We start from the raw sequence: 13,385 nt of genomic DNA, 5'->3' as shown, positions 1-13,385 counted from the left end.
GCGGTAGATAATTGAACTGTTAATTGGCACTACCCCTGGTAATTGTCATAACACTAATGCTATAGGGCGAAACCATTGTTTAATACCGGTTTTCAAGGTTATTTACACAATAACGCAAATGCAATAGTCCGTTGCCCTCAGGCATGCACCTGCTATGTTTTATGATGTTAATCTGGTTGTAAAACCCCATTATCGAAGTGTCATTAGATATCGAAAACAGGACCGAAATTTGGTAAAATAGCGCTGTAAAATATACTGTCCGAAAACTTAGAGACATTTATTATGGACGAAAACTCGTTTATCCGAAAATTAAAAGTCACGAAAAATAATTATTTTTGCTAAAAATTGGGGGTGTCCGAAAACTTAGTGTCCGAAAACATAGAGTAATTACGGTAATAATCAAGATACCATATTTATAAAACCCATTCTTAGACTGAAGTTTAAGAATAGAGAATATTCTTAAAATGTATAAAAATGGTTGAGTCTTGACATTTAACACCTGCATTCCTCCATTCTTCATATAATCAATTCATAGCCTGTATTTTGCAAATTCTGAAGTAATCGATGTCTTGTTTCTTTAATCTACTCATAATTCTTAAGTCTAGAATGGGTTTGTGAATACAGCTAAGATTTTGTAAGCATAATCATGAAAACATATTGCCAATACATTCACAAATAAATGTAACTGCAAGAGTAAGAGTAAAGTAATTGACAAAATTTATTTCATATGCATAGTGACAAATGTTCAGCACATCTAGAAAAAAAGGGGACCACATTTAAGTGTCTCAGCCAGCATATTTGTTATGCCAGGTACGTTCCTTGTGACCACATGCGTGTTTTGGTTGGGAAATGCATTCTTCCTGGTGCTAGATGTGTATGGGATTCCTCAGAGTCTCCAGAAGTACAAGATCCAAGAGAATGTTGAGGTTTCGTGCCAGTTTAAATTAAATGGCTTTTCCTTAAGATATTGGTTATTGGTTAATTTTTGCTAATGTTATTTTACATTTAAATTTGTTAAAAGAAGTTAAAATTGCTGTTGTAATAATATTTTATCATTTTAGCAAGCAGAATATTATTTTTTAGAAGTCTGATCCAAAGCCTCAGTCCATTAACATGCTAGTTATTATAATTTAAGTTGTTTCATTTGGACATTTTAGCAACCAAAATACCTTAATACATATTGAAAGTAAATATCTAATAATACTTTGTTAATTATTAATTGTATAGTTACTGCACATGCAGTAGATTTGAGGTGGCAGGAATTAATAAAGTTATTTTGCTAATAGTTGTCACAAGCGTGCGACAAAGCATATTCTGCATTCATATGCAGTCCTTTGGTATGCATAAACACCATGAAATTTATTTCTTACATGTATACAAAATATTTTTCAGTGTAATAAAAGGATTACTTTTTTTGTGAGCGATGGTGCAACTTTTAGATAAATTGCAGTATAATTAGTTATTTCTTCACATATCTGGGGCCTTCTATAGTTTATAAATTGATCTTTAAGTTTGAGATGTCAAAACTCTGGAAGGCCATAAGAGTTGTCCTGGTCAACCACTTCATTGTCGGCTTACCATTCTGCCTGGGCATTACCTTTACCTACCAGATGCGGGGCTGCTCCTTCAGTGGAGAATTACCCACGTTTCACTGGGTGCTACTCGAGATACTTGTCTTCTCGCTGGTGGAAGAGTTCTTCTTTTACTACACACATAGGTAGGCCTCTGTTACCATATTTCCAGTCGTCAGACGCTTTCTCCTGTTTTATAAAAGCCTGTTTTAACAGACTTTGTCAATGTTTTTCATATTTTTCAAAAAATGTCATATAATGGATTAACTTACAATTATGTAACATTTTTAGCTCGACTATTATATATGAAATATATATAGTGGAGCTATCCTACTCACCCCGGCGTTGCCTTTGGCATTAGCGTTTGCGTGAGCGTGCAAATGTAAAAGTTTGTGTACTTCCCCAAATATTTTCAATGTCCGTTGACATATTGCTTTCATATTTTGCATACTTGTTTACCGACATGACCCCAACCTATAAACAAGAGCAGACAACTCTACCAAGCATTTTGTAATAATTATGGCCCCTTTTCCACTTAGAATATGCAGCAATTGTTCAAGTTTGCGTACTACCCCGAATATTTTCAATGTCCTTTGACATATTGCTTTCATATTTTGCATACTTCTTAACCAACATGACCCCAACCTATAAGCAAGAGCAGACAACTCTATCAAGCATTTTGACAGAATTATTGCTCCTTTTATACGTAGAATATGCATATTATTGATAAATCTATGTTAAAGTTTGCGTACTACCCCAAATATTATCTATGTCCTTTGACATATTGCTTTTATATTTTGCATACTTGTTTACAAACATGACCCCAACCTATAAACAAGAGCAGACAACTGTATCAAGCATTTTGACAGAATTATGGCCCTTTTTATACTTAGATAATTGAACATTTTGCTTAAATTGCCATAACTTCTTTATTTATGATCAGATTTTATTAATACTTTGACAAAACAACACTTACCTGAATACCACAATTGATTTCACCCAAACAATACCCCACGCCCCAACCCAGAATCCCTGCCCCCCCCCCCCCACCTCCCCCCCCCCAAAAAAAATTTTCTTCCTTTTTTTATTTTTGAAAGATCATCTAATAAATGACCACACCCCACATTATACCCCCTCTCAACCCCCCGTTACCCCCCCCCACCCACCCAAAAAAAAATAAAATGTTTTTCCTTTTTTTTTTTTGAAAGATTATCTAATAAATTATTGAATATGAACCATTTCCCCATGATGGATTACGTTTTACTGTCAAGCACTCGAATAGTCGAGCGCGCTTTCCTCTGACAGCTCTTGTTTAAAAAGTAATCAATACTAACAATAGCAAGCAAATAAAGGAGTAAAAAATACTACCTACACAGGATTGGAATTCTGGTGCTTTGGAAATAAAATAGAACATGCTGCCACTGGACATGAAGTCTTTCAAAAACTGAAGTGTATTTAAAAACATGTTAAACAAATTCAGGTGTGTTTTTATTTAAACATTCTTTTTTGAATCTATGTTTTTTTAACTGTTTTTATTTTGTCAAAAGATGAACACATCCATTTCAGATAGGGATGGGAACAAATATTTGAATATTTGAAACTCAGTGAGAGTAATGGAATCCAATTTATATTCGAATATTCAATTTTAATTCAAAAACTCTTTCGCAAAATATACAAATTCAAAGTCTAATAGGTTCAGTGCATACAATGTTGGAGTATCAGTCATTGTTTTGATAGCAGCTGCCATCCACCAATTAATGAGAAGTTATGTCATGTTAAAGGGGGGGAGAGGTGCCCTGCCATCAAATCTGGAAAAGCGGATAAGTGCCCCCCGTCAGAATTAAGTAGGCGGATATCTGCCCCCTCACAATAATTCAAGGGGCGGATAAGTCCCCCCCTGTGTCACCTTTACAAACCATGAAACGTCGGGCATCATCATCACACCTTTTTACCGTAAACAGTTACTCAAACAACAATTGATTATCAAGATTGCGACGTCCATGCCGAGGCTGGTATTTTTTGCTGTTTTATACCCTTTATTACTTGTATTTATTTTTGAAATTTCGCTTACTTTCAAGCCATATTAGCAAGAAAGTTACTTGCGCTTTTTTCTTTGTAATACTTGCTCTATATATTGATCAACTCGCTGCCAAATTTCTTTATTTAGGGGGCACTTATCTGGGTCATCAATTTTGACAAGAGGGCACTTCTCCGCCCCCTATTTTTCAGCAGGATGGCAGTTCTCCGCCCAATAAAAAACAGTGAGGGGGCTAATATCAGCCCAATGAAAAATCTTTGAGGGGGGCACTTCTGAATCTTGGTTCAGCCTCTCACAATTAAGACAAATAAGAAACAACCCAATTTGCGTCACCATCGAATTGCCAATGATAATACTTGCATATATATGCAAATATCAAATCCATGTTTATCTAATCAAAATTAGGTTACATAAATATTAACCATTTCAATTTGTTTAAATTAAAGGGGCCGTCCAACAGATTTCACGTTTTGGTAAATTGACAAAATTAAAAAAAGTTTTTTCAGATTCGCAAATTTTCGTTTTAGTTTTAATATTGTTGAGGAAATAGTAATGATACTACGAGGATTGCTTATATAGGTAAAAAATACATACGCTCTTAGCATGAGCATGGATGGTCGAGTGGTCTAGTCGGGACACTTTTTACTCTGGGACTCCAGGGGTCAGTGGTTCAAGCCCTGTTGAGGGTTACTTTTTTTCCTTTTTTTAAATTGTATTCCTGTTTTTTTTACTGGAGATTTTTAGTTCAAATGTTTTAATTTATTAATATAAAGCATTTAATGACAAGCTTCAATACATGCCAAAATCTGTTGGATGGCCCCTTTAAGTATCAATTCAGTCGAGGCTTGATAGTGTTCATGTCAGGCTGTAAGGTTAGCACAGTGGTTGGTGCACGCGCTTGTTACCTTGGCAACTTAGGTTCAATCCTTGTTCGCGACAGCATGTGAGTTTGGTTGGTGATCACCATACCGGGCAGGTGTGGTTAAATCCTGCTTCTTCGGCTTCCCCCCAGAGCACACGACCACATCAAAATTGAAAATCTTCCTTAATCAACCACATAGCAGGAAACTGCAGCTATACTTCAAATTTTGTCCCAACTTTCGTGAGTCTATTAAATTAATTAGGTTGGACTGCTGTCAAACTGTCCAGGTCTACACATAATGCAGCCATAGGCCGGGAAGGACCTCCTTAACTTCGGAATATGTGCAATACACACAACTCAAACACTTATCTCAAACTCGCTTTATGTTCTAGATATATAAACAATTTAGATTCTAAATGCAATGTACTAATTTTAAGCAATTCACACTGCCACCATCTCATGTTTCTAATTATTTCACAGGCAAAAGTGATAATACAAAGGCAACATACAATTTATGTAAGCAAACTATACAAATAAGTACAGTATTGAAATAAATGAGAATTAAAGAAATATGTAAATGGGAAATAACGTATATGACATGAAAGTAACAAGTATTGAGTTAATATGAAGAATATAATAATCAATAATCGCTTTGAAAATGATAACTCTATCCACACTTTCAAAGCTAAGATACAAATTATAGTGGTATTTGTCGAAATCAGGAACTGTACTTTGCTCCTGACGTTCATAAGTTCTGAATCTAAGGTTTAAAATAAAAAAACATTTTCAGTATTCTTTCCCGTCCCTTATTTTAGACCTTTCTATCTCACAATACATGTCAATTTCTCTTACAGTTTTTCACCTGCTGGTGCAGCGAAAGATTCTTGTTATTTTTATTTTGTAATTAATCAGTTGACATAATCACTGTGCCTTTCTGTTTGTTGAGTTTTGTCTTTCCAAAGATTGTTATGTTACTAAATTGACTGGATTTTGCAACTGATAGCTACTATAGCCGCTAAACATACCGTACATAATTATAAACCCAGGGTGAGTGTGAACTCAGTCACTGAACTGTTTCAGCTCCCAGTACAGTGGATCTTAACAATGAGACTAACAAAACCTTATTTAGTAGACTTGTAATATGATATCAAATAAGGTGTTTCATGTTAGACACTTCATATATTAATACCATAGCAGTTGGTTGGAAAAAACAATATTTTGCGTCCCAAGGAGAGTGATTTGTACAGAGGCAGAAAACATAATATTAACCACATCCCTGGGTCCTTCTGATTTGTATCCCTACCCAGTATTATTGCATTCAGTGTTTGTAGGTTGCTCCACCATCCCAAACTGTACAAGCAGATCCACAAGAGGCACCATGAGTGGACAGCACCAATTGGAATAGTGTCCATCTACGCTCATCCTCTGGAGCACCTCATCAGTAATGTGCTGCCCCCTGCCCTTGGCCCCTTGCTTATGGGCTCACATATTTGTATGTCACTTAATATTGACCTATTTCTTGATAACTTAATGAAAATGTTATAATATTGGCTGACAATTTCTTGAAGTAATATTTAAATCAATATTTTACAGAACTAAAGTTTCCTTAATGAAAACATGCTGGTATTCATATACTTATTTTGTTATGCCTTCTATTATTATTAACCACATTTTTATAGTAAGGCCTGTCTAACATATAAACAGTAAAAAGGTTGATATGCCCTGGTAACGCTAAGGTGGGAGATAAGGGTTGTCTATGGAAAGGGCTCTTGCCTGTGTCGATTTGTCTTAGCCTGGACAACAGACAGTCTCATGTCTTTAATAAAATGTCTCTTCTTTTCCAATGTATAAATATGTTGGTTTTTTTTTTAACAGAACAGTTTTAAAACATTATTGAAATCTTTGTATGCAAAAAAATTAATCAAATAGCCTTCATGAAAATTGTGTAAGTGATCAACACTCGGGGATATCTTTTTGTGTGTAGAATAATCCAATAAATGTCATGGAAATTGTTGTATTCACATTTATTTAAAAACTTTATGAAAATCTTTGTATTTAATGTGATTAACTTTCCAGGATTTTTTTGGCAGAATTATAAAAAAATGTGCTATTCAAGCAAATTTGTTAAAATAGCCTTCTTCGGAATCTTTGTATGCAAAGTAATCAACCCTCGAAGTATTCTTTCTGTCTAGAAAAAAAGGTCATGGAAATTGTTGTATGCAAATTTATTTAATAGCCTTCATGGAAATGTTTGAATTCAAAGTGTACATTTTTCATTGCAGCCACTACATGGTTGTGGTTTAGCCTTGCCCTGATGTCGACCACTATTGCTCACTGCGGCTACCATCTGCCACTGCTGCCATCCCCTGAAGCCCATGATTATCATCACCTAAAGTAAGATTCTATCAAATGTGTATATCCATTTTATTGGCAATCTGATTGGCAATAAATGTTAGTTCTAGAAACCATACATTCCTTTTCTTATATTTTAAATAAAATGTATATTACTGACCGAGGGTCATATGGAATACAGATTTTGCACTTCTATCGGACGATAATACCTTTGTAATTCTTCATACAAGCATAGGCTTCAAGTACATATGTCATATCTTGTGACAAGACGTTTTAACAACAAAATGTATGTGTGTTTTAGGAATGAAATCAACCTCTGCATCTTTTGATAGGTTCAATCAGAACTTTGGAGTCCTTGGTGTGCTAGACCGTCTTCACGGCACGGACACGGTGTTCCGTCAGAGCAAGCAGTACCAGAGGCACATAATGCTGCTGAGTCTGGCCCCTCTCACACAGCAGATACCAACCTCTCCAAAGAAGAAGCCAGAGTAGGCCTCTTGGTTGACCAGACTGCTAGTATATACTAGAATATTCCATTAAGTTCATTTACCCATAAAGTTTATCAGAACATTGGAATTATCCTTAAAACAGCTTACTAGTGTAAAGAAAAATCTGTGAAAATTCTTACTGTATGATAAAAATAAGGAAAAACAAATTCAGTTAAATAAGGCTATAAGTAAAAGTGTAGTTTTTATACGCCCGTATAAAATACGGGACGTATTATGTGAAACCCCTTGGCGGGCGGGCGGCGGGCGGAAGGCATCACTTTGTCCGGACTCTAATTCAAATTGTATTCATCCGATCTTCACCAAACTTGGTCAGCAGTTGCATCTAGTTGATATCTAGGCCAAGTTCGAATATGGGTCATGCCGGGTCAAAAACTAGGTCATAGGGTCAATAAGTGCATTTTCAAAGGGGCCACTTTGTCCGGACTCTATTTCAAATTGTATTCATCCGATCTTCACCAAACTTGGTCAGCAGTTGCATCTAGTTGATATATAGGCCAAGTTCGAATATGGGTCATGCCGGGTCAAAAACTAGGTCATAGGGTCAATTAGTGCATTTTCAACGGCGCCACTTTGTCCGGACTCTAATTCAAATTGTATTCATCCGATCTTCACCAAACTTGGTCAGTAGTTGCATCTAGTTGATATCTAGGTCAAGTCCGAATATGGGTCATGCTGGGTCAAAAACTAGGTCAAAGGGTCAATTAGTGCATTTTACTTTGTCCGGACTCTAATTCAAATTGTATAAATCTTATCTTCACCAAACTTGGTCAGTAGTTGCATCTAGTTGATATCTAGGCCAAGTTCGAATATGGGTCATGCCAGGTAAAAAACTAGGTCATAGGGTCAATTAGTCCATTTTCAACAGCGCCACTTTGTCCGGACTCTTATTCAAATTGTATTCATCCGATCTTTACCAAACTTGGTCAGTAGTTGCATCTAGTTGATATCTAGGTCAAGTTCGAATATGGGTCATGTCGGGTCAAGAACTAGGTCATAGGGTCAATTAGTGCATTTTCAACGGCGCCACTTTGTCCGGACTCTAATTCAAATTGTATTCATCCGAAACTTTTAAACAACTTTTTATCCTGCGTCAAAGTGGTATGGGGGTATAAGTCACATTCAGTGACAAAGCTCTAGTTCAAGTTGATATCAATGCATATATATGAATATATCAGTTTTATAAGTTGTTGTTGTTTTTTTTGCTTATTTCCAAAACAAATACATCAATCATCAGTGTATCATCTCCAATGGCACACGAATCGGGCGTATATTGCTCCGTCATGCGGCGCTCTTGTTGTAATTTGGAATTCTGCTGGTGAAACTAAAGTTGCAGTGTGTTGTGTTTGCCGTGTGTTGTTTAGATCGTTGTGTGTACAAAGTTTCCATTGATTGATATTGGTGAAGAATGTTAGTTCCTGATAATATATTTTTATCCCCGCCGAAAAAAAATTCGGAGGGGATATAGTTATAGTCTCCATCCGTCTGTCCATCTGTCCTTCCGTCCGAAAATTTGTCCAGAGCATAACTCCAAATCTATTCAATGGATTTACTTTAAACTTAGAATATAAACAGATGCTAACTAGGAGAAGTGATGTGACCAAGAACCATAACTCTTATCTACCTTAGTTTTTGAATTATCTCCCCTTTTATATAATTTCAAAGTAAATTTTTGTCCGGAGCATATCTCTAAATCTACTTAAGGGATTTACTTGATACTTAAAATATAAACAGATGGCAAGTAGCAGAAGTGCAGTGACTAAGAACCATAACTCTATCTACCTTAGTTTTTTTAATTATCTCCCTTTATTTCATTTCAAATTAAATTGTTGTCCGGAGGATAACTCTAAATCTACTGAAGGGATTTACTTGAAACTTGAAATATAAACAGATGGCAAGTAGGAGAAGTGCAGTGACTAAGAACCATAACTCTATCTACCTTAGTTTTGGAATTATCTCCCTTTATTTAATTTCAAAGTAAATTTTTGTCAGGAGCATAACTCTCAATCTACTTAAGGGATTTACTTGAAACTAGAAATATAAACAGATGGCAACTAGGAGAAGTGCAGTGAACATGAACATGAACTCTTTTGGACGTAGTTTTTTAATTATCTCCCTTCATTTCTTTATTTTGTTTATTTATTTCTTTATTTTTTAAATTTATATTTATTTATTTATAATTTTCAATTATATTTAATTCAATTTCATAAATATAAATATTTTAGCTTTTCAATTTTTAGTATTTCCCTTTATATAATTTTACAATAACATTTTAATTTGGACACTGAAGTATTCACTGTAAAATGAATAGATGAGTTTAAGGATAGTCTTCTTTTTTAATTACCTCCCTTTCTTTCATTTCCATATATGTTATTCTCTATAGCATAACTCTAACACTATATAACTACCGGTAATTGATCCTTGAAATATAAATAGATGACACAGGTGCCATTTTTTACAAATATTATTCTACTCTCTAAAACAAATGTTGTTATACAAGCAAACACAACGTGCTCATGGTGAGCTTATGTGATCGCCTTTTGTCCATCGTCTGTTGTGCGTTCTGAATTGTGTGGCGTCAACATTTGTCTTGTTAACTCTTTAGAGGGCACATTTATTGTCCAATCTTCATGAAATTTAGTCAGAAGATTGGTCTCAATGATATCTTGGATGAGTTCGAAAATGGTTGCTTGAAAAACATGGCAGCCAAGGGGCAGTCATTTTTCCTTATATGGCTATAGTAAAATCTTGATAAAACTTGGTCAGAAGATTTATCTAAATAATATCTTGGATGAGTTCGAAAATGATGCTGGTTGGTTGAAAAACATGGCTGCCAGGGGGCGGGGCATTTTTCCTTATATGGCTATAGTAAAACCTTGTTAACACTCTAGAGGCCACAATTATTTTCCGATCTTCATGAAACTTGCTCAGAAGATTTGTCCCAATGATATCGTGGATGAGTTCAAAAATGGTAACATTTGCCTGAAAAACATGGCTGCCAAGGGGCGGGGCATTTTTTCTTATAGGGCTATATATGGCTAAAGTAAAATCTTGTTAACACTCTAGAGGCCACATTTATTGTCTAATCTTCATGAAACTTGGTCAGAAGATTCATCCCAATAATATCTTGGCTGAGTTTGAAAATGATTCCAGTTGGTCGAAAAACATGGCCGCCAGGGGGCGGGGCATTTTTCCTTATATGGCTGTAGTTAAACCTTGTTAACACTCTAGAGGCCACATTTATTGTCCAATCTTCATGAAATTTGGTCAGAAGATTTGTCTTATTGATATTTTGGATGAGTTACGTTTGATTGAAAAACATGACTGCCAAGGGGCGGGGCATTTTTCTTTATATGGCTACATGTATATATGGCTCTAGTAAAATCTTGTTAACACTCTAGAGGCCACATTTATAGTCCTATCTTCATGAAACTCGGTCAGAAGATTCATCCCAATAATATCTTGGATGAGTTCAAAAATGATGCTGGTTGGTTGAAAAACATGGCCACCACAGGGGCGGGGCATTTTTCCTTATATGGCTATAGTAAAACTTTGTTAACACTCAAGAGGTCACATTTAATTTCCGATTATCATAAAACTTGGTCAGAAGATTTGTCCCAATGATATCTTGGATGAGTTCGAAAATGGTTTTGGTTGCTTTAAAAACATGGCCATCAGGGGGCGGGGCATTTTTCCTTATATGGCTATATATGGCTATAGTAAAACCTTGTTAACACTCTAGAGGCCACATTTATTGTACAGTCTTCATGAAATTTTGACAGAAGATTGGCGTTGGCGTTAGCGTGCAAATGTTAAAGTTTGCGTACTACCCCAAATATTTCCTGTGTCCCTTTACATATTGCTTTCATATTTTGCATACTTGTTAACCATCATGACCCCAACCTATAAACAAGAGCAGACAACTGTGTTGTTTACCATCATCACCCCAACCTATAAACAAGAGGTTTAAAGTATGCGTACTACCCCAAATATTTCCTGTGTCCCTTTACATATTGCTTTCATATTTTGCATACTTGTTTACCTTTATGACCTCAACCTGTAAACAAGAGCAGACAACTGTATCAAGCATTTTGACAGAATTATTGCCCCTTTTATACTTAGAATATGCATATTATTGATAAATCTATGTTAAAGTTTGTGTACTACCCCAAATATTTCCTGTGTCCCTTTACATATTGCTTTCATATTTTGCATACTTGTTAACCATCATGACCCCAACCTATAAACAAGAGCACACAACTGTGTTGTTTATCATCATCACCCCAACCTATAAACAAGAGTAGACAACTGTATTAAGCATTTTGACAGAATTATGGCCCCTTTTATACTTAGATAATTGAACATTTTGCTTAAATTGCCATAACTTCTTTATTTATGATCAGATTTTATTAATACTTTGACAAAACAACACTTACCTGAATACCACAATGAATTCCACCCAAACAATACCCCACGCCCAAACCCAGAATCCCTGCCCCCCCCCCCACCTCCCCCCCCCAAAAATTTTTTTTTGAATATGAACAATTTTCCATTGATGGCTTACGTTATACTGTCAAGCACTCGAATAGTCGAGCGCGCTGTCCTCTGACAGCTCTTGTATTTATTAATAATTTATATTACATTATTATTTAATTCATTTGCGATTTATGTTTTGTTCTATTACTAGTAAACTTCACATCAATTGAGAAATGTTTCCGTCACAGACCAACAGCTCTTGCAATATTTAGCTTCTCAACCAAAATTGCACCAATGTCCTTACATAATATTTATCATCTAAGTGGAAAAAGTTTTACAAAGTGAAATTGAATCTTGCCTAACAATTTGTTGATGACATGGTGAAGTGCGGTTTTTTAACTAATCTACAAATATTTATAGTCATATTGTATGTAACCATGCAATTGTATTTTGTGTGTGTGTTTACTATTTAGTACTTAGGTTTTGAAAATCCTGCTGAATGGCATTTATTGTGATTTGAATAGCTTTTTCTATCATCATTATTTTGAGAATTTTTACTTTCTTTTATTGTGTGTGAGACATTGTAAATATTTGAACATTTATCTTCAGTGGAATTATGTCTTTAACCAGTAAATAAGCCACACATGGTCTTCAACCACTGTATGCACACACAACTTGCCACAGCATGGGTTTTCCACGAAATCAGAAGAAAAAACTTGAAGTTAAGAGTTATAATTGGGGTAAATGTCAAAGTCGATTGAAGATGAGTCTAGTATCATAATCAGACTATAAACACATGCATTTGCATTTGCCATAACCCAGACAGCTTTGCATGATGTGACTGCATGCTATTATCTGTCCTGTTTAATTATTTGTTGTCATTGTAATTATTGTTTATGTTGGTTGTTTGCAGATTTTTTTAATAATATAGGAATTGTAGTCTAGTCACGAAAAAGTCTGTAAACTGAGGATCATAAATTTAATAATGTCAAACAAATAGTGCAATAGTGCTACCCCAGTCTCAGCGTAAAGAAAAAAAATTGCGAAACTAAATTACAATCGATGTTCAGGGAATTTTCTTAATGCATTAAAATGGCCAATGTTTGTTTTTGCAGCCTATTGTGTACTTATGTCAGCGATTCTATGATAAAGGGTGATCATTAAGTTTGATTTCTTGTAAAATTTGATGCTTTGAATATTTTGTTATTTTGTGTGTCATAACTATTCTTGCTGTTTGGTTTAGTAAACATAAATATAATTGGTTTTCTTGTTGTTTTTTCATTCATAAATGTTTAAAATGTACTGTGTTTATCATATTCGTGTTGGATGAAACGTGTCTTATCTGAATTATAATAAGATTACAGTTTGTTCTTGCATTTTCAGCATTCTGCATGTTTAAAAGCCCTTAAACCCTCAAAATCAACAAATATTTTGTGCAATATTTTGGGAAAAAATAACGTAAATGCATGAAAAATCAATGTTCCTTATAGCAGTATAGCCAAAATTTCAGCGCTTGATGAGGTCTGGTAACATAGATTTAACAAGATACAAAATGCTTTTTTTGTGTTTTTGCGGGACAA

General features: G+C 35.0%; 1 protein-coding gene across 4 annotated transcripts in view; it reads left to right on the top strand.

Annotated features, from left to right (window-relative positions):
- LOC127879257 (fatty acid hydroxylase domain-containing protein 2-like) overlaps window positions 1-13,069 on the top strand; it is a 30,491-nt gene extending 17,422 nt beyond the window's left edge. For 2 of the 4 annotated variants that reach the window (XM_052426019.1, XM_052426018.1), the window contains 5 exons: window positions 811-926; window positions 1,512-1,717; window positions 5,794-5,963; window positions 6,754-6,865; window positions 7,156-13,069. In XM_052426019.1, coding sequence (XP_052281979.1) covers window positions 811-926; window positions 1,512-1,717; window positions 5,794-5,963; window positions 6,754-6,865; window positions 7,156-7,315 — 764 coding nt within the window. In that variant the 3' untranslated portion in view covers window positions 7,316-13,069. The remainder of the gene's footprint in view (window positions 1-810; window positions 927-1,511; window positions 1,718-5,793; window positions 5,964-6,753; window positions 6,866-7,155) is intronic. The other 2 variants (XR_008048982.1, XM_052426020.1) reach the window with 2 other exon arrangements.
- Window positions 13,070-13,385: the final 316 nt, after the last annotated feature.

This window comes from Dreissena polymorpha, chromosome 4 (genome assembly GCF_020536995.1).
Source record: "Dreissena polymorpha isolate Duluth1 chromosome 4, UMN_Dpol_1.0, whole genome shotgun sequence".
NCBI lineage: Eukaryota > Metazoa > Mollusca > Bivalvia > Myida > Dreissenidae > Dreissena > Dreissena polymorpha.
Note: the sequence above shows the minus strand (reverse complement) of the source record. Positions and strands in the feature narration are given on the sequence as shown.